Source organism: Leguminivora glycinivorella, chromosome 12, assembly GCF_023078275.1.
Source record: "Leguminivora glycinivorella isolate SPB_JAAS2020 chromosome 12, LegGlyc_1.1, whole genome shotgun sequence".
Taxonomy (NCBI): Eukaryota; Metazoa; Arthropoda; class Insecta; order Lepidoptera; family Tortricidae; genus Leguminivora; species Leguminivora glycinivorella.
This window is the reverse complement of record NC_062982.1, coordinates 11,321,753-11,342,967: the sequence shown is the minus strand read 5'-3', so window position 1 is coordinate 11,342,967 and position 21,215 is coordinate 11,321,753. Positions and strand designations below refer to the sequence as shown.

Genomic DNA, 21,215 nt, shown 5'->3' with positions numbered 1-21,215 from the left:
AAAACGCGTAGGAAACGTCAAGAATAGCCGAATAATTTAAGAATACTTGAAACTTCATAACTTTGACTGTCAACATTAACTTTCTTATTTAGTCGATTAATTTTTCTTCCAAGGTGCTGAGCGAAACTAATTTGAGCTTCTTATTATTTTCATTTTGCAAATGCAAAATACTGAATAACATTCGCTAATGGTGCATAGTGATAAATTAGAACAGACCAAATATGCTAACATAAAAGTGATAATGGTGTTTTTATGTCTACTAAATCAAATATAGGTCTGTATGAATTTGCATCGATTTTTTTGTTTATTTCGTTTTTATTGAGAGCCACTTTATATTATTAAAATGTGAATATCACCTGATTCACTCGATGGCTCTATGTGATATTACATAGGTTTAGTAAAATACTAGCAATATATTTTATTAATACATAATTCATTTTGGTAATTAAAGTCCACCCATGTAAATAAATCACTAGAAAAATTAAAATTAAAATCCTTAATACTACATTTCCATATTTTTGCAAATATACTTTATTTTATATTTAACACATATTTCAATTTTCATAAGTTTTTATTGATGTAAATCATCATTTAATTATCTTTTATTGAATATTAGTTTTGTTGTGTTACAATTTTATTGAAGTAAGTACATTTCTAATATAATAACAAGGTATCATTATACCAATATTGCCTATTCATTAATAAACAATTATTAACTGTATTTATAAAACTAACACAAATCTGTCTAGTATTATGAAACTTACTTTGACTTGAAAGTTTTGTAACATATAATTTGTGTCATACATTTATATCTCACACTAAGGTCTTAAAAATATTATATCTACTTATGTGAGTGTGCATGGGAAAACATCCCACTTTGTTGATTGCTATAAAGCCACCTAGTCAGTTTATTCATATAAAGATACAACAGGGTGTCCACTTTCTGGAAAGTCAGGGAAGCTCATAGTGGTCATGGAAAGTCAGGGAAATGATTGGAGGTCAGGGAAAAATTTAGCACCAAGAAAAAAAATCGAAAAGTATTGAAAAAATAATATTATTTCTTGGGTTGGCCACATCCATGACAGCAAAGACGGGTTCCTGGTAGTGATTTTTAGTCATCTTAGAATTGTCTCTTAAGACTTTTTAAGTATAGTACCTGACCTCCATCCCAGTGATTGCTAATTAGGGATATCTTCATGCTCTAGCTGACCTTAACACTTTCATTGCTAGGCCAAAATCAAAGTCCTTCGCTGAATGCTGGCGTAAATACAAACATATATATAAGACTCCCCTGTGGAGTCCAATCGCACACACTCAACAAACTCAATGAATAAACAATGCCGCACGCTGAGTACTCCGCTGTGGAGTTAATTTATTTCTATGCCGTATGCTAGCGACTCCTCTAGGGAGTCTAGGGCTGTCACAAAGGACAAAATTCGCCATGCATGCATTTAGTTTGCAAAGTGAACATAAAAAATAAAATCTGTTATGGATACCAGGCGGCGATGTATATAATACGTATAAACATCCATCCGTTTCATAAAGTTACAATTTACAATGTCACTGTTTGTGTCTCTTTCTATCCAATGTGTTAGATAGAGAAGGAAACAGCGAAATTGCAAATTATAACTTTATAAAACGCGACCCTGTACGTACATTCAGTTAGGTCTCCCCTGCCGACCTCTGGCGGTCGGTTTGTTTGTTCAGATGTTTTAGTACCTAATAAATATTCTTTGTAAACCATTTGTAGTCTTCGCTTTCAATAGCCGGGTTCAAAAATGTTGTTATAATTAATAATTATTGGCATAAAGATCACATGTACCTAGACAAAGCAAATAAAATAACGAGAATGAAACAAAGAAATTTAGCTTTGGTGGTATCCTGTAGGTAAGTTTGCTAGGTCCCAACTCCCATACATGTAAGGTCGAAAGTCCTTTGTAAAAAAAACTACTTAGAATCATAATAAAACACTTAAGGTCTCTTCAGGTAAAGTGACAGCCCTGAAATATCGTAAGTTTCGTAAGAACTCGCTAGAGGAGTCGGATAGCACGGCGTTTAGTCATCTATAATTATATAGTACGAACTCCTCTCGGGAGTCGTGTCGCATGTGGACTGTGGACATAGTTTAAGAGAACTCCACGGTGGAGTTCTTAGCAATGAAAGTGTTAATTTATCCGGCCGAAAATCGTTAATGCGGAAAAATCATGATTTTTTTTACATTCCAAAAGGCGAGGGAGGTCGGGAATAAATTCAGTTATTGTGATTCAGATTAACTGGAAAGTTGCACCACAATGTGACCATGTACAACATTTATAAGGTAGGTGCTTTTGCTAGGGCAACGTGAAATCGACAAAGATAAAGTTATATTGCTGTCCAAATTCTAAGTATCTATCCGACAATCGAAAACGGAGTTCCTCATAAAGTCTGACAACAGAGGAAAAATTTCGCGCTCGCTTCGCTCGCATTTACTATTTCTACATAGATAATATATTTTTCCCCTCACTAGCTCGGAAACACGAGTTTTGTCCTTTAATACCAGCGGGTAAAAACGCATTTTATCCACTAGTGGGTAAAGTAATTTGACCTTGAATAAAGTCAAAATAACTGCTTTAAAATTGATAAAAGTAGGTGAATCTAGTAATAAAGATGATTTACCACCTGTGGAACTACTGGAAGCAGTGATAAACGCATTTTTTGCGTTGTAGTTTCCTCGCTGTAGTGAGGGGAAAAGTGTTGTGTTACACTCGGGTGCAAATGTATTTTACTTCTCGTGTGTTAAAAACTCGCAAGTTCAGGATTCTATTCTCGAACCACTCGCTTCGCTCGTGGTTCAACTATAGAATCCTTTCACTTGCTCGTTTTTCAATTCCACACTCGGCGTTAAAATACAACTTTGCCCCCTTGTATAACAAATAACTATTTGTTACTTAGTCAATATTTCGCGCTCACTACGCTCGAAATCTCCTTTTCATTTCAATCCTGCTTTCCTGACTCTGCTCTGATAGACTATAGGTACCTACTCCATTTTGTTTGCTATGTTATGTACAGCCTAGCGGTAAGAGAGAGCGGTAACTTCCAATCCGGAGGTCGCGGGTTCGAACCCCGGCTCGTACTAATGAGTTTTTCAGAGCTTAGTGCGAAATGTCATTTGATATTTGCCACTCGCTTTTCGGTGAAGGAAAACATCGTGAGGAAACCGGACTAATTCCAATAAAGCCTAGTTACCCTTTGGGTTGGAAGGTAAGATGGCAGTCGCTTTCGTAAAACTAATGCCTACGAAAAATCTTGGGATTAGTAGTCACGAGCGGCCCCAGGCTCCCATGAGCCGCGGGAAATACCGGGATAACGCAAGGAGGATGATGATGTTATGTAAGTAATAACTACTATCAGCCCTAGGGACGTATAAAAGGGGAAACATTTTCGCTCTCGTCTCGCTGCGCTCTTTTTTTTTTTCTGAGATTTTTTTTTCTAGCGTAGTACATCCAAGGGCGCCGAAACTCAAACTTGCTTTACCCTGATAGAGTGCACGGGCCGGCACTGGTATAGCGAAAAGTAAATGGCGATAACTACCAACTACAGATTTCGTTAAATGTTAGTTTTATAAATCCAGAAATTAAAGTTTAATAGTTAACATAAAGTTTAAAAAAACCGTAGGCATAAAAGTATGAACTGCCTTGCAAATTTTAATATTTCGTAGGTACTTTAGAAAACAAACATATTCCAGAAAAATATTGGCTGTTACAGACACACGCACGAGTGATCCTATAAGGGTTCCGTTTTTCCTTTTTGAGGTACGGAACCCTAAAACACTGCTTTTTTTCAGGTTTTTTTTTCAAGACAGCAAAAAGCAGTGTACAAGTTTCTAATGTGTTGGCAACGCGCATGTGACACTTTGTGAGTGAATCCCTCTTTCCTTTTGTGCAGTATCGCGGTGGCGGGTTGCGAGCACGGCGGGGGGGCGGGCGCGGGCGCGGGCGGCGGGGGCGCGGCGGGGCGCGGCGCGGACACGATCCGGCGCGTGAAGGTGAAGATGTCGTCGGTGTCGGCGCAGGGCGTGGTGGAGCGCGCGTCGGCCGAGCTGTCGCGCCGCATCACGGGGCTGGGGCTGCGCGGACGGCGGCGCTCGCCGGGCGTGGTGGAGCGCGTGGCCAACGCGCTGTGCGGCCCCGCCGCCGCCGCGCCGCGCGTGCCCGCCGCCGGCGCCCGTCGCCGCGCCCGCTCGTCTGGACCCAGTACGTCCAGGAGGAACGCTTCCTCGAAAAGTTCTTCCTATATTTCAACTCGAACGAGCGACGGACGTTGGCCCAGGTCTGCACCAAGTGGCGCGACGTGCTGTACTCGTCCCCGCGGTGGTGGACCGGCCTGGTGGCGGTGCTCGACTGCCGCGAGCTCCGCTCGGCGACCGGCTTCTGCATGCAGAGGTTCTATAACTCCTTAGTTAGAAGAGGAATCCGCGGGGTTGTGTTAGTTTCGGCTAGTGATGATGATATTAATGAATTTATAAGGCAATTTCCCTTGTCGGCTCACCACGTCCACGCTATTAGCCTGAAAGGATGCACGATAACAGATAGAGGGCTCGAAGCTATCTTGGATCACCTACAGGTCAGTTTACTAACATTGTAACAAATCTTCCATAAAGATACAAAATTCAATATTATCACGCCTAACGAAGACTTTTAACTGTCCGTCGGCGGAAATAATTCGTGTATAGGCGAATTTTGGCATAGTTGTAGGGAATGGTGTTCTAATCCACATCACAGAGAACCTCCTATAGAGTAGCAGTCTTGTATATTTTGTTCGTGATACGAGTCACCAGTGCCAGGGGTGTGAGGAGCGGGCGGGGAATGTGTTAAGCGCGCTGTGATTGGCCGTTTCAAGGACGGCGGGCAGTCGCGCCAGATGAAAGGGACTGTCCCTCTACTGACGCGTAAGTGGCCAATGTAAGTTGACCTATGCCGGCTCTGAATAAATTATAAATATGGCTTTTATGTGGAATGTAATGACGTCTGTTTTTAAATTTGAGCTTCTTGTTACCTTTCCACACCATTTCACACTACAGGTGGACATCTTTAAGACATCAAAATACCCTTTTTCAATTTTTTTACTGCGAAAAACGCGCTGCTTTCGGGTCTGTTACTTGGTCGCTACTGATCGGGCACGGCGAGCGCCCGCGCTTATATCAGTGCAAATACTAGGAAGGCTGGCGACCGCGAGTCGTCTTGTAATGGATGTCTATAGGGGTTGGTCTGTGATCCACATACTCAAAGTACTGATGGATAGGGGAGGAGCTAACGGGTGGAGGGGGGTGTAAAGGTCCCTTTTTTTAGTTTTTCGCGAATAACTCTTAAATTGTGGCACATAGCATACAATGTTCTGAAACACAAGTAATCTTCATAAAATTCTCTACAAAAAAGTCTTATACACTTTTTATCTGGGACCAATCGTTCATGAGATATGGAAGGGAAAAGATGGACAATAAAGGAATAAACTCATTTGTTTATGAACAATACGTTTATTCTTATAGAGACGCGGTAGCGTGTCAAGCCAGGTTCAAGTAACAAAGGTAGCAAGCAGCACCGTGTGTAATATTACACGAACCGTTTTGAGCCACATTTGACCACCTTCTAACTCAAAAACTATTTCACATAAACGTGTTATAATGCAACGTAAAAAGAAACCAACGCGCGTAGTAAAAGTATGAGCTATAAGCGCTCCTCAATGAGCCCGGTACTAGCAGCCCGCCTTAGTGCGTTTTCACATTATCCGATCCGATATCGGATGTCGGAAGGATTTCAAAGGAAAAAATCCAAGACGGCGGGCTTTTTTTTTAATTTATTTATTTACTGTAAGGTTTACTTAAATTACATTTACAAAAGTGCCACTATTGTAAACCTCTGGGGTTTATGTAATAGTTGGCGAGATCGCGCGGTCCGATCCGCGTTTGCTTAAAACTTAAAACAATTGTTAGGTAGTTACGTTATTTTCCTGTTGAAGCCGTCATTGTATTCTTCACTTAAATGTACGCCTGCTTGAATATTGAATGCACGTGCTAAACTTATTTTAGGAAAGGCGTACAAATATTTTGTATTTAACGTAACAATTTATTTACCATCTACTGAATGGGGATTAACTAGAAGAGACGATGGCATATTAAAGCCAGTGACAACCAACGACCCAGTGGCACCTGACTCCTTTCTCAAAACAATATTTTGCCGATGCAAGACTGGGTGTGGGGTGCGATGCGGCTGCTGAATAGCAGGAATTGCCTGCTCCAGTGTCTGTGGTGTATGCTCGGGAGCATGCACTAACGGAGCTCCCATCGAAGTAGAGACGGAAGATAGTTAGGAATTTTATTTATCCCATCAAAGCAATACCGGGCGGTCGCTCGTCAAGTCAGCTACAATGTGATCGGATCGCTGCGCGAGACAAACTGAGCGAGCGCTGCTGTGATGTCGTTCAACACCCCTGCTGGGGTGTGAGCAGCCCCTTCCGCGCTGGGCGCTGTGAGGGCTGTATATGGTCGCGCCCCATCCTTGTGGGGCGGTCTTACGCCGACGTTTTGAGGACAATGAGGATGACTGGGATGAGCGAGCGCCGGCCGCGCGGTGGCTTATAAAGGGCTTCGGCTGCGCGCGCGCGGGGTAAGTGAGTTTTCACATTATCCGATCCGATTTTGGAAGTAGGACCGATATCCCGTACATTTAAGCCCGCCGTCTTGGAGTTTTTCCTTTGAAATCCTTCCGACATCCGATTTCGGATCGGATAATGTGAAAACGCACTAAGGCGGGCTGCTAGTACCGGGCTCATTGAGGAGCGCTTATAGCTCATACTTTTACTACGCGCGTTGGTTTCTTTTTACGTTGCATTATAACACGTTTATGTGAAATAGTTTTTGAGTTAGAAGGTGGTCAAATGTGGCTCAAAACGGTTCGTGTAATATTACACACGGTGCTGCTTGCTACCTTTGTTACTTGAACCTGGCTTGACACGCTACCGCGTCTCTATAAGAATAAACGTATTGTTCATAAACAAATGAGTTTATTCCTTTATTGTCCATATTTTCCCTTTCATATCTCATGAACGATTGGTCCCAGATAAAAATTGTATGAGACTTTTTTGTAGAGAATTTTATGAAGATTACTTGTGTTTCAGAACATTTTTTGTGTATATGTATATGTGCCACAATTTAAGAGTTATTCGCGAAAAACTAAAAAAAGGGACCTTTACACCCCCCTCCACCCGTTAGCTCCTCAACTACCCATCAGTACTTTGAGTAAAGAAAGAAAGAAAGAAAGAAAGAAAAGGCATTTATTGCAACCAAAAAGAAAAAATAATAATAAATGACACTTACATACTAAACAGTACAGTTATATGGGGTTTGGTTTGTGGTTGCAAGAGGACACCACTCAGCATGTGCTCTGGCACCGATAGTGCCACAGCGCTGGTCTTCCGTGGAGCCCTGGGTCGGGCGATAGTGCAATAAATACAATAAGCTTGAAACAATGGTAGATAATGGATAATCTTAATCAGAAGAATCAGTGGCACACTATACAAGAACAAGAATAGAACACATAAAGGCATAGTTTTATTTCTATTTATACAATATTAAGTTTGATAGGTGGGGGCTCGTGATAGGAAATAGATAGGAAAATATAAATATACGGTATCAAGATAGAGATAGGAGGACGAGAAGGGGCGAGGAAGTGATAGATATATAGACACAAATAAGACAAAATAAATAAGACAAAACAAAACAAGACAAAACAAAACAAAAAGACAATGGCAATATGTATTCGGTAAGAGTCACGCGGCTCACACTAACTAAGATTACGACACGACAGCTGCAGAGTTAGGAGGTGTGTCTTTAATTTGGACTTGAATGAGCCAAGAGTATCAGAGTTACGGATAGGGGGTGGGATATTATTCCAGCATCTCGTGGCAGAGTATCGAAAACTGCCACGAAATGCTGCTGAGCCGCCGTGCCTCGGACAAACTAGCCGGATAGCTTCTCTCGTTGGCCGTGTAGAGAATGTTAGTCTGTTATAGAGGTACTGGGGTTGTTGATGGCGCACCACACCGAATAGCAAAGTGGCAAAATGCAAAAAGCGTCGCGCCTCCATCTTTAACATGTTACCGCTGTTAAGGTAGGGGGTGACGTGTGTACGTGGGGGGATAGGGAAACAAAAGCGCGCGCAGGCATTCTGGATACGTTGAAGTAGAGCCTTGGATCGAGCCAGCAGACACCCGTTCATAACGGTGTCGACGTAATTTAGCTTCGATAGGACTAATGTGTCACACAGTCTGATTCTAAGGTCTACGCTTAGGTAGTTGCGGACCTGATAGAGCACTTTAAGTCTATAGAAGCAGTTTTTTACAGCATCTACGACGTGTTGTTCAAAGCGGAGCTGCTCGTCGAATAGCAGGCCAAGGTTCCGTATGTGGATTAGAACACCATTCCCTACAACTATACCAAAATTCGCCTATACATGAATTATTTCCCGCGAGATAGGCTTCATTGAGTGTGCTATATTCTGAAATAAAGACATTTATTTAATGCTGTAGTATGAAGTCCTTTGTAAGGTGATCTGACTAAACCGATCTCTTCACTTTTTAGGTACTGTTTGAACTAGAACTAACTGGTTGCAATGAAATAACTGAAGCTGGTTTATGGGCATGTCTAACTCCACGGATTGTCTCACTCACGCTTACTGACTGCATTAACATTGCTGACGAAGCCGTAAGTATTTTCTAAACAACGGATTACCTATCGAACTAATTGGATACAATCGAGAATTAAATACTAACTATTATGGTCCTAAGCCTTTAGATTCTTGATACCTAAGATATCTTGATATCTAAGTAGTTATCATTTCTTTATCGTTCTCATTTTAATTGTGCCTAAAGCAAAATTGTTTCGGCATCTGACATATTATTATTTTTTTAAATACAGGTAGGAGCAGTGGCACAACTCCTGCCGTCTTTATACGAGTTCTCACTTCAAGCGTACCACGTAACGGACGCGGCACTCGGCTACTTCTCACCAAAACAGAGCGCTTCGCTCAGCGTGCTAAGGCTGCATAGTTGCTGGGAGCTCACCAATCATGGCGTCGTTAATATCGGTAAGTGTTATACGAGGTAGTGTAACGTAAGAGTGTACGAGGTAGTGTAATATAAGAGTCAAGTCAAAACAAAGCGCTTCACTCAGCGTGCTAAGGCTGCATAGTTGCTGGGAGCTGACCAATCCTGGCGTCGTCAATATTGGTAAGTATTGTTGGACTTGTAATAGGAGGTAGTGTAGTGTATCAGTCAAACAGAGCCTTCATCTGGAGGATGCATAGTTGGTGGGAGGTTATGCGTACTAGGGCCAATTGCATCAAACACAATTAGCAGATGCTTCAATGTAGGTATACCTATATAACAACATATATATGACGATATACATTTGTTACACTAATTTCGGTGACAGACGGTTTGGTGCAACTGACCCTGTGTGTCGTGTAGTTTACTGTACCAGTCTAGCAGAGCGCCTAGCGCCTCGCTACTTGAGCTGACTAATAACGGCGCCTTACCGTCTACCTATGTAAACCATTTACTGCATACCAAGCCATTTATGGATTGAACTCTTTTAAGAACTATTAAAGTTTAAATTTCAACAAATATTTATTTATTCTTGCGGCAAAGGGTTAACGTGTCTCTGACCGTCCTATTTTTTGCTCTGAGGTCCTCGCTTTATCCTAGTGTGCGTTCGTTACGTACTGGATGTTTAGTGCGTTACTTTACTAAACATCTCGCACTTATCTGTCTAAAAAATAGAAATGTCCCTCTGAAAGTTGGAATAAATGTTACTTTGTATTTTTTTCAACACCACGAAAAGAAGTTCAAAACTCATGTTAAATTACTTATTTAGAATATGTATGTGATCGTTGTTGAGACCCCAATCTAATTTCAAGAATCCACACGTTGCATCAAGGCCTTTAAGGTTTCTAAAAATAGATGGAGCCTGAATCTAAAATAGAAATAGGTACAACATGTTCAAACAGCATAACAGAGAGCATCCAATTAGTCCAACTGAGTGCTCTACATCCAAACACATTCGTGTTTCCGTGTCAAGAGACCGATCTTAGCATTCTGCCCGGTCCCACATGCCTACAATACTTTGAATGCTTGGCATACGAATTCTAACTCGCTTTGGCCCATCTTAAACCTAACTGCTAGGTCATAAGAACTATAATAGTTACACTGACCGAGAGTTGGCGTAGTGCGTAAAACAAATAATTAAACTGCTCGAAATGTCTCTTTGTTATCTGCACCAGCGACCGGTTCTTTTTAAATATGCATTCAAGTGTAATCGCCGTAGAATACGTATATATCTAAAAATTTGTTCCACTCTGGATGTAGCTAAATATTTTCTTTTAAAACACTGTCGCGATTTAACCCGAATCAAGCACCTAATTAAATATCTATCAACGTTTATTGATGGTTACTTTCAGCTTATACCTTCGCAACACAAATGAATTTAACACATTTTAAAATCTTATTTTTACATCCAAAAGCCAGGGTCGTATACAAAATGTACTCTAGTACAATATTAAACATTTACAAGTTGCTTTCAAGCGAAACCTTTATGGTTTCGCCCAGACGGCTTACCGCAGGGTGAATACTCGATGTCGCAAACATCGTAAATATTATTCATTTGCGACCTCATAACCGCGACAGGCGAAACTAGAGATCGTTGCCCTGAAGTGTGTTAGCATTCATCGAGGTCCTTAGTCCTTACGACACTCGTAAGTCGTAAATTCGGGCTCCGTGACGTCATCACTTCTTTACCGCAGGATACGAGAATCGATATATAGTCCGCCTACGCAGAATGCGAAAAATATTTTCCGATGCCGTTGTATGCCTTTGGCGTTACAACTAATTTGGCAATTTTGTTTGCAAAGTTAAATTTGGCGTACATATCCAATTTGGTTGGGCGTAATTTAATATTAGATAGCGAACTCCTTTAGCTACTTTTATTTTAGAAATGAATAATATAGTATCGAAAAATGTGATGTTACATTTATACGAATATTTTTTACCCTCACATTTACAGTCGTATAAGTAGGTAAATAAGTACTTCTCTACAAACAAGTCGTTTTATTTTGCACAAAGTGTCAACACTTTACAAAGAGTCTGTCAAAGCGTGGATGTGTTATCCATGTGTGATCAATTCCTATTGAAATGACAACGTTTCAAAAAACCTTTATACAGTCTGGACGTGTTTGATATACGATGCAGTCATACATAGTCTAGTTGTTTTAGCGACTCTTGCACTAATTGCTGCATATAGATTTAAATCATTACATATTATTATTGGTGTCTTTAGACAACATTTATCAGTATCACCAAGTATCAGCGACGATTGGTTGCTTTCATACTTGATCGTGGTACGATGCGATTTTGTCATCTCGATATTCTCAATACAATAGATTGAGGAATAAAATTTATAAGACTGTTACTCGTGGTGGACCTGTTTTCAACAAAGACCTTTACAGGGGACAGCGCAATCACATTTTTTGCCATACTAAATTGAACCTTATCACTGAGACAGAAAGGTGATCGTATCAGACTAGCGAAAACGGTCCACATGAGAGGGTATTGTTTGGGCTGGTGTCCCTCTCGCTCGTGTAGCCAGTGATATTGTGGTTACGATAGTAGTAGTATTTTTATCTATATTATTTTAGTGTTATATTCAAACTAGGGTTTGATATATTTTAAAGAATTGGCAAATAATTATAATGTAATTATTTTGATGCCAATAAATCAAAGATTTGTATAATTAAAAAATACCTTTAATTGGGTATTAGTAGATTTGATAGTAACTTTGAAAATTGACTGGTATCCCCAATGTATGACAGTGATGACTGATGACGTCACTGAATAATGTTGACATAGTCAGTAAGTGCGAGAGGGACACCAGCCCCAACAATGCCCTCTCATGTGGACACACTTTTTGACCTAACTACTCATTCTGGCTTAACTATTAATTCTGTGGTTTTCAACGATTTTATAAAAATGGCTCCATACAATCCCATCCCATACTAAATTATGACATTTATGACCCCTGTGTGCGTAGACGAATGCACAAACGCTCACGATACCACATCGTAGCGCGTCTTTCGTAGCTATCTATCTCTATCGCTGTTGCGTATTGGCGCGACAGAGCCAGACTGCAGAAATGCCATTCAGCTACGGGGCCTGTTGTTTATCTCAAAATTGACTTAGCAGTATGAAATCTTGTAAGGCTTAAGAGTTACAACTGGGAAATAGAGAAAATTAAGTGTTTAATATTATCAGAGATCGGAAAAATACCCGTTATTTTGAAAACATACTTAAATTTATTTCATTCCGTTCTTCTGGACGTACTTATTACTAATACCAATGTAAACCATGAACAAAAGTTTAAGATTCATAAATAGTTCCTAAAGTAAGACCATTTTTTAAATAACCGGCGTTTATCCGAGCCTTAAATATTATGCATTAACTTTTATATTCGGTATGCTTAATAAAAGTTGCCCTTCCCTTGGGATTTTTTAATTAAATTTTCTTCGTTTATACCTTTTGTGATGTCGTAAATTCAAAACTGTATACGCTTACTAAACAAAATAATTGATTTTAAACTATTTAAATCACAAAGATATACGGAAATTAATCCACCTTCTACTTGAATTATCTTACTCTACGTCCGTTTGAACCGTATTACTCATATTGCAAATACCATATCTATGCAGACGACATACAAGTGTATATATCATGCAAGCCAGAAGACATTGACTGTGCTATTGTGAAACTAAACCAAGATCTAGCCTCTATTGCATCCTGGGCCACAGAAAACTGTCTACTGCTTAATCCGAGCAAAACCAAATACCTTGTATTTGGCAGCCGGCAACAAGTGGCTGGTATCACTATTTCACAAGATGTTATGTTGTCAAACACTCTAGTTGAGAGGGTATATGAGGCCCGTAATTTAGGACTTCTCATGGACTGTGAACTGCGATATGAAAAGCATGTAGCTGAGTCTATCAGAAGTTGTTTTTATAAACTTAAGGTCCTATACAAAATTCGGCCATACATAAGTGAAAACCTACGCTGTCAGCTAGTTGAGTCACTTGTATTATCAAAATTGAATTATATGGATGTAGTGTTTGGACCTAGACTTCTTGCAAGAACAAAGAGACTCATACAACGTGTCCAAAATGCCTGTGCCCGCTTCTGTTTCGATATTCCGTTGAGAGCACACGTGACTCCTTTTCTTAACAGCCATCACATCCTTAAAATGAAGCACCGACGTAAATTTCACTTGGCTTGCTTGCTCTTTGGTGTGCTGAAGTATAAGTCACCCCCGTATCTCTTCAGCAAACTCTCTATCATCAAACTTCGCGAACGCCGTAACTGGGGGATTCAATTGTTAACGCCGCGCCATACTTCTGCAGCTTTCCGAGGAAGTTATCACTATTCTGCATCGCGTTGCTGGAATAATGTGCCTCCGCCTTTGAGGAACCTGCAAAGTATTTATAGTTTTAAAACCAAGCTCAAGCAGTATTTATTAAACCACCAACTTAGCCAAGAAAACTTGAGACTTGACACGAGCTGCCTATAGTTAAACATTCATTTCTTATCTTTACCACTTGTTTTTTGTTCCTTCTGCAGCATGATTATTTGCCGTTGATGTTATTTAATAATGTTCACCATCCTGTAAACCCGTACATTTGATATTTAGTAATTAAGTTATGGTTTCACACAAAATCACGTTTGTTATTGTCTTGTTGTGACAAACCTGTCTTTTAGTTAGTGTAACCACCGCTCGCGCTAGTTGCAACTAGCAATTGCCACTTTAATGTACACCCATAGTATGGTTCGACCAAACGTTAAAACGCGGCGTGCGCGATCTGGTGTACGACTCTTTTTAATTAATTTGGTTTTTTTCTGTTTATAATTATTATTTTATTCTATGTGTCGATCACAGTCTGTTGTTATTTTTCTTGTAACGTTTTCACTTTCTTAACTGTTTGACCACGTTCTTGTATGTGTTTTGTATTTCTTCTGTCTGTTACCCTCCGTGAATCTTTCTCACTTGATGGTCTCATCGGAAGATCAGCGCTGGAAGTCACCAGCAACATGCTGAGATGAGGCCATTTCGTGGCACTTCATTCCTTTCTGTCTTGTTGTTATTATGTGTATTTTGTCTTACCTGTGTTCACGAATAAACGTTTATTCTATTCTATTCTATTCATATGATGGGGCCGACTATAAAATAATGTAACTATTTTTATCCACAGTGCATTCGCTCCCCAACCTGACCGTGCTGTCGCTAAGCGGGTGCAGCAAAGTGACAGACGAGGGCGTCGAGCTTCTAGCTGAGAACTTGCCGCGACTCCGCAGTCTCGACTTGAGCTGGTGTCCTCGCGTCACTGACAACGCGCTAGAGTACATCGCCTGCGACCTCAACCATCTGGAGGAGCTGACTTTAGACCGGTATGCTTCTTTATCTACGAGCCCTTTTAAATCCATAATCCATAGATACGAAACAATAGTACCTACATTTGGAAAGACGTGCAGAAAATCACACGAATATCTGGTTGCCGGTTTGTACGGAACTTAAATTTTAACCCTGTTATTCATAAACGTTCACTAAAGTCAAGCCTATAAAGTTCGTTTGTCCCTTTCTATCACACCTATACGTTAGAAAGAGACAAACGAACTTTATCGGCTTGATAACTTTAGTGAACGTTTACTTTATGACTAAAGGGGTAAATGTATTTCACTGTTGTCGTTTCAGTTGCGTGCACATAACGGATATAGGCGTGGGCTACATCAGTACGATGCAGTCGCTGGTAGCCCTGTTCTTGCGCTGGTGCTCACAGCTGCGTGATTTTGGCGTGCAACATCTGTGCGGTATGCGGTCGCTGCAGCTGTTGTCATTGGCCGGTAAGAAATTATATTAGTTAATGTTATAATCTTATAATAAACAAGGAGGCTACATCACTATCATAGGTACAGTTGTTTGTTATCGTGTCCGATTCAGCTTAACCCACACAAAATGAAAAAAAAAGTCAGGTATTCTGATTCACTGACGGGGACTAAATTTTAATTATCCTAAGAACTGGCGCAGTCGGTAGGATAAAACAATTTTTTCCAAACATTCTGTTATGCACGAATATGTCGAAGAAACCGTTAAACTCTTTGTTTACTGACACTAAAACATCAATCCTACAGGTTGCCCGCTGCTGACGTCAGGCGGCCTCTCAAGCCTGATCCAACTGCGCCAGCTCCGAGAGCTCGAGCTCACCAACTGCCCCGGCGCCTCGCCCGAGCTCTTCGACTATCTGCACGAGCACCTACCGAGGTGCACCATCATAGAGTAAACTCGTCAATTCTACAGGTACGCGAGGGAGATTATTTTCGTTGCATTCGATCCCACTAATGAGTTGTCTTGAGGAGCTAAAATATAAGATCTACAAAAAAGATGTTTACAGTTTATTATAGAATCCATAGGCTATGCTACGGTGGCTCAGGTGGGGGCCTTATGCTTGTTTGCCGCCATTGAAATAGTGTTACTGTTAGGTACTGAAGTAAAGATATTTCACCAAAGAATATCTATCGTTCATTTAATTTTATCTTATGAATGTGAACGGACGATTTCAACCGAATCACATTCATAAACGTATAATGTTTTGCAAGTTAACAAGCATTAGAATTCGGCCATTCTTTGATGGAGTTAGGAGGAAGATTGTAACGAAAATAATTTTGTCTCATCATAACGCCACTGGCAAAATAGTGGCGTTCTAATTGTGGATTGTGACCAAGAGAACGAAAAACCGCTTCTGCACGATATGTTATTTTTCTTAGCAATCTACTGCAGAAGTGCTGATTTGTTCTTTTGGTCTAAATCTACGTATAACAACAAAACAATACAAAAGAAAGTATTTATAATTTTACGACGCACGTATTATTTGTACAATGTATTTCTGGTCCTCTATTTTTTAGTTAGTTTGTTGCTATCTTTGGATTGAATGGCAATATAATTAGTCATGTTTTTATTTTGTTTATTTAGGTATATAATTATACTAGAAAATAAGGATAAGTCAATTTTAGTTGGTGTAATTATTTAGATATGTTACTATATTACTGGTTAAATAATTCTTACAGACTTGTTGGTATTGTTTGTTTTGCAGAACAATACAGAGCACCTATGCAAAACACTCAATATAAATAAGTTTTAACTATTTGCTCAAATTGTTTCATATTTTATGTCAAAAACCGCGTCTGAAAAGAATATTATAAAGGTATTAATGTAATAATTTACTAATCAGCTTGTACATATTTTAATCAAAATCAGATATAAAAAAGTATATATATTATTTGCGTGATTTTTCGCAGATATGAGTAGATTATGTACTGAAAATACTGAAATGCATCTACTATAATGAAATCTTTTAAAAGAGCCTAAATGTAATCATGTAATTTAACCGTTTTTACCAGTGTATTTTTCTTCTATACCAAAACATAAGTAATTAAGTATCATGAATTCATGATGTATTGTATGTGTACTTCCTTTGTATTTATTAAATTCTAAATTACCACCTCCTTTAGAATTTCGACTTCTCAATTGGTACGTATTTATAAACTTTTTGTAAATAAGATCAGCATTATCGAACCCTTCAGAAAAAGGCCTCTGTAGTATATGTGTAATACTGAATGGTTATAATATTTAAGACTTTCTTTTCCGATTGATGACTTTAGTGTGCAGCACAATATTCCCGGTTTCAAAAATTATAACGATTTGTTCTTTTCTCGGAGAGATCCGGGTTTGGTGGGCATAGGTCACGAAAAGAAAATGATTTCATTGAAAGCGGCACATGTATAACACTACTTACTTCCTGTATAATAGATGTATACTTGTATATTTATTACAGACAGTTTAAATTTATCATTTAAAATTTCATCCTCGACTTTACGTTGAACTATTTATCCACTCAACCCAACAGAACCGGATCATGTAAAAAATAACTAATTTCGAATATTACACTAAAAAGTAAAGACTATAAGTAATTATTTTCGTATTTAAAATCTAGTCAACATTTTGGGAAGTTCAATACATTTAAAGTGCAATCAACGAGAACAAATTATGATTTTTTTTGTGTAACTCGTTGAATTTTTTTACAGTTAGTTTTAATTTAAGGTAGAATATATTATAAATAAGTTTATAAAGCAGCTGAAACTTACATTGACAAGATTTATCATCACTTTACTTAATAAAAAAGGTATTTACAGCGTTGTAAATCGTTACATTAGGTACATTTTATGGTTCTTGCATTTATTTGTATGACAGCACCATTACGCCAGCGTATAGCACATTGTTTTTCTGTGAGTTACACGTTTTGTAATGTACATTTCAGTATTTACATGTTTTTGGCCATTTTATTTATAATAATCAAATGAGCGTACAATATTTTTAATTTGTCGCTATACCGTCCGAAGTTGTGAGTTTGAGTGTGTGTGTGCCTGTGTGAATACTTAAGTTCAAATCCATACGACGGAAACGTCTGATACCTTGTGTGTGTTAGAAACCCTACTTTTCCAAGGTAACGTTTCTAAATGTTCGTCTGTATTCGGACTTAGATTATTAGTTAAGTGGCGATACTCTGCACAGACCTGTCGTATCCTAGACTAAAACACCGAGCATAATATTAATAAATGGCACGTTTCTTTAAAACAACGGTAGTCAACCTTTTTTATGAGAGCCACAGAGACTTGGCTTGCCATAGTTTTTTTTTAATTTGATATACAGTTGGACGTATATCGAGATCACCTGGCAGAGCGTAGGTTGTATACCGCTGCTCTAAAACAAACAAGGCCTTAAATCTTAAGTGTAATTTTCGATTGAAACTAGTACCATATGTAGCAAAGCGTGTATTGATATTGATACACAAGAACCTTCTTGTTTGTTTTCCCTCATTCATTACATACAAATTAGGTTTATATGTATCGTGTATAAAATATATGCTCTCTCGAAAGAAGTTCTCTCAAAGTTTAATCAAGTGTTATTTCAGGCATAGTATCGTGTTATATGTTAGTGAAGTACAATAGCAAGGTATATCATCGATCATGGCCGAAGCCCAGCGTAAAATGAGTTTAATTTAGAGACGAACGTTTATGAAACTGAATGTAATGCAGTTAAAATTGAAATTTCAACGAAAATTTAAATTCTTAATGTAGAGAGAAATATACATTTTTAACTTCATTATTTTTGTCTCTAAATCTTTGCAGCTAGTGAGCGCCGGCCATATCGTTATCCTGTGGTAAAATATCGGTTCCCATAGCAATATTAGCAGTAGATAAAGTTCCTTATTATGCCTGAGGTATCACCAAGTGTATTCTCTAAGGGACGAATGTCCGAAGACCCGAGTAGCCAGCGACGACGGTTAAACTGGCGCAACATTGCCGAACTTCGCTAGACATGTCTGGCAACTAGAAATGTCTCGCTAGTGTGTCTAAAAGCGACACGGGTCTGGAACATATATTTGTCGCCTGGTGCATCCCTGATGTTAACGCTTTTACCATTTTGCTATATCGGTTTGAATTTTTCTAGTCATGGAATTATTTATACCCAAACAAAATGTAGTTCTTAGCGTATCCTATTCAGTAATCCTGTGACAGTTTTAAAGTAGTGTGTATTGAGAACATGAAAGTATGTATCCTTAACGCGTGTAGTGTGTTTAAAGATTTGCAATAACAATATAGACTGGGGATTCACGTAGACAGACTGTTAATAGATTTATATACTTACTACTGTACTGTAGCAACAAGTCAAGGCAAATTAGGAAACTAAATATTATTGTTTACTTATTTAGTAACCGGTCATGTCCTACATTACCATTAAAACAGCAGGCTTGTTCTTTAATTGACTTAAGTTTTATATTTGAAATTCTGCAATAAGATCTAAAATTATGAATGATGTATTTCAGATACATAGCTGATATTTATTCAGGTGGACGTTTTCAGAGCGGCCATGTACCGTAAAGTTATCGATTCAGTCACAATAGTAATATACTTTGATTACTTTGCTTTGACTTGTGGCGCTTGAGTAAAATTAAAATAGATACCTAAAATAATGCATAGTAACAGACAAAATTTATAGTAGATACGTAATTGAAAGGAAATGTTGGTTTGAAGTTGCCTTTTAGAGTGTCGTATCATCTGTGGTGGGATAGCAATATGTCAATTGTAATTTGAACTCGATAACATTATAAACATGCCAGAATGTCTTCGGTAATAGCTGCCTAGTCTTAGTTGTAGTATCTTCTAGTTCAAATTTCATTTTAGTAACTCTTGTTATTAAAAGGAGCATGTATAATCTAAACCAGAATATAATAGATTTAACTAAAAGCTTTGGAACAGTTTTTAAAGGAATATGACATATTAGGAGACAGGATTATTGAGATCACAGCGCCTAGGCAAGGTGTCACTCGTTTGTGCCGTAGCGAACGAAACTACAAACTCTTCCATATTTTTGCAACATAGATGCATATTAAGGGTTTGTTTGCTTATGGCTCAGACTTATAGGCATCTTGGCTAGACCTACAGTATTTGAACAACTGGACCATGGATGATATAGGTAAATACGGCGTGTTTTGTATATAAACAATTAAATTAGTAAAATAATATAGTGTGTTACGTATATAAATCTCACATTGTTGACGAGACGAGATTCCTTCTCCATTGCTTTATAACGGTTGTAATGAACTTTAAAAGCAATACCTAAAGTTACTTACCTAATAATTCTTGGTTTTAAATTTAAAGGTCCGTGCCTGTAACATTTCTTGTCTTTAATCATCGCTAAGCTGTAAGAATTGTATATTGTAAATGCCGGAGATATTTTTGTACAGCTTCGAATCTTCAATTAGTCATAAGAAGATGTGTTTTGCTCGAATAAATAATGTTCCCTGTAGACAAAATTGGTGTCTACTTGAACCCTGAGTTGTGAATGGGCAACTATTTTCCGTATGTTTAACGCACCTGCTACACTTTTATTGGCGTCAGTGTATGTTCTCCCTTTAATATATTGTATTTAGTGAATCCGAAATTACACCCGATTTGTACAATACCCAAGTGAGATGTTATAGTGCAATATAGATGTATTGTTTTACCAAGTTAATTTTTTATTTATCTCCCATTCCGATCCTACCAATAGTCCTAAAAAAATGACATTAGGTGGTATTTATTACAGGGCGTCTCATAACGAACTACTAAACTTACGGAACTAACTTGTTCCGTCTATTGTCCTTTGAGTCGTCGGCAACCCGAACCCTCCTTAGAACTTGTACACTCCTTTTTGCTGTGTACTTAATACAGAGAAAGGGAATGTACAAGTTTCTAATGGGGTGGCAACGCGCATGTGACACTCTTTGAGTTGCAGGCGTCCATAGGTTACGGTGATCGCTTTCCATTAGGCGGACCGTATGCTTGTTTGCCACCGACGTAGTATTAAAAAAAACGAAAGAGTCCAAGACTATACCTTAGTGGTTTAGGCTGTTTGGATAAATTAATTCATAGTCATAAATTACGACCGGTTTCTGACGTAGTGCGCCATTTTTTTTCTGCAGGCAGCTCGGTCGTCGGTATAAAAAGGCGCAAAATTAGATGATGAAGATGCACAAATGGTCAATTTCCCGTTCAAATTTATCCCCCCTTTTCGACGCCATGTTAAACACGAACGCGGTTACTGAGACGCCGCGCCACTGCACAATGTCAATACTCAATCAATTTCAACTTTATTCACATGCAAATAAGTCTATATTACTCTGTGGTCTGTGACGGATTTAATCGGTCATTGGCGTTGAACCAGCATCGATAGCATGGTCGCGTGATAAACGATAAAACATCAGGCCGTCCTGTTCGCACTTAAAAATAGTGCGAAAAAGACGTTTTATCGTTTATCATGCAGCGACGCGACCATGCTTGCCTGCCTGCGGTGGCAAATTGGCAATATGTGTTCGTCTTGGGCGTGGAAAGGATAATGTATTAGCGTCCCACAGTAAACGCAACGTTTTAGCGCTTATATACACCTAAATAGAAATGCGACGTAAGCGGCAATCAATCACGCACACGGTACCTTTACTAACAGAACGTCACATACGTAACAACCAAAGTTAATTAGGCCCGCTACAGACGGA

The 21,215-nt window shown here is 38.9% G+C and overlaps 1 protein-coding gene across 1 annotated transcript; it reads left to right on the top strand.

Moving 5' to 3' along the window:
• The first annotated feature begins 42 nt into the window (after nucleotides 1-42).
• LOC125231750 (F-box/LRR-repeat protein 16) lies at nucleotides 43-20,192 on the top strand. The gene is given in 8 exon segments (XM_048137316.1): nucleotides 43-274; nucleotides 3,925-4,190; nucleotides 4,193-4,602; nucleotides 8,615-8,737; nucleotides 8,951-9,119; nucleotides 14,319-14,514; nucleotides 14,819-14,967; nucleotides 15,256-20,192. Coding segments are annotated over 7 exon segments (1,356 nt in total). The 5' UTR covers nucleotides 43-274; nucleotides 3,925-4,030; the 3' UTR covers nucleotides 15,405-20,192.
• The last annotated feature ends 1,023 nt before the right edge of the window (nucleotides 20,193-21,215 follow it).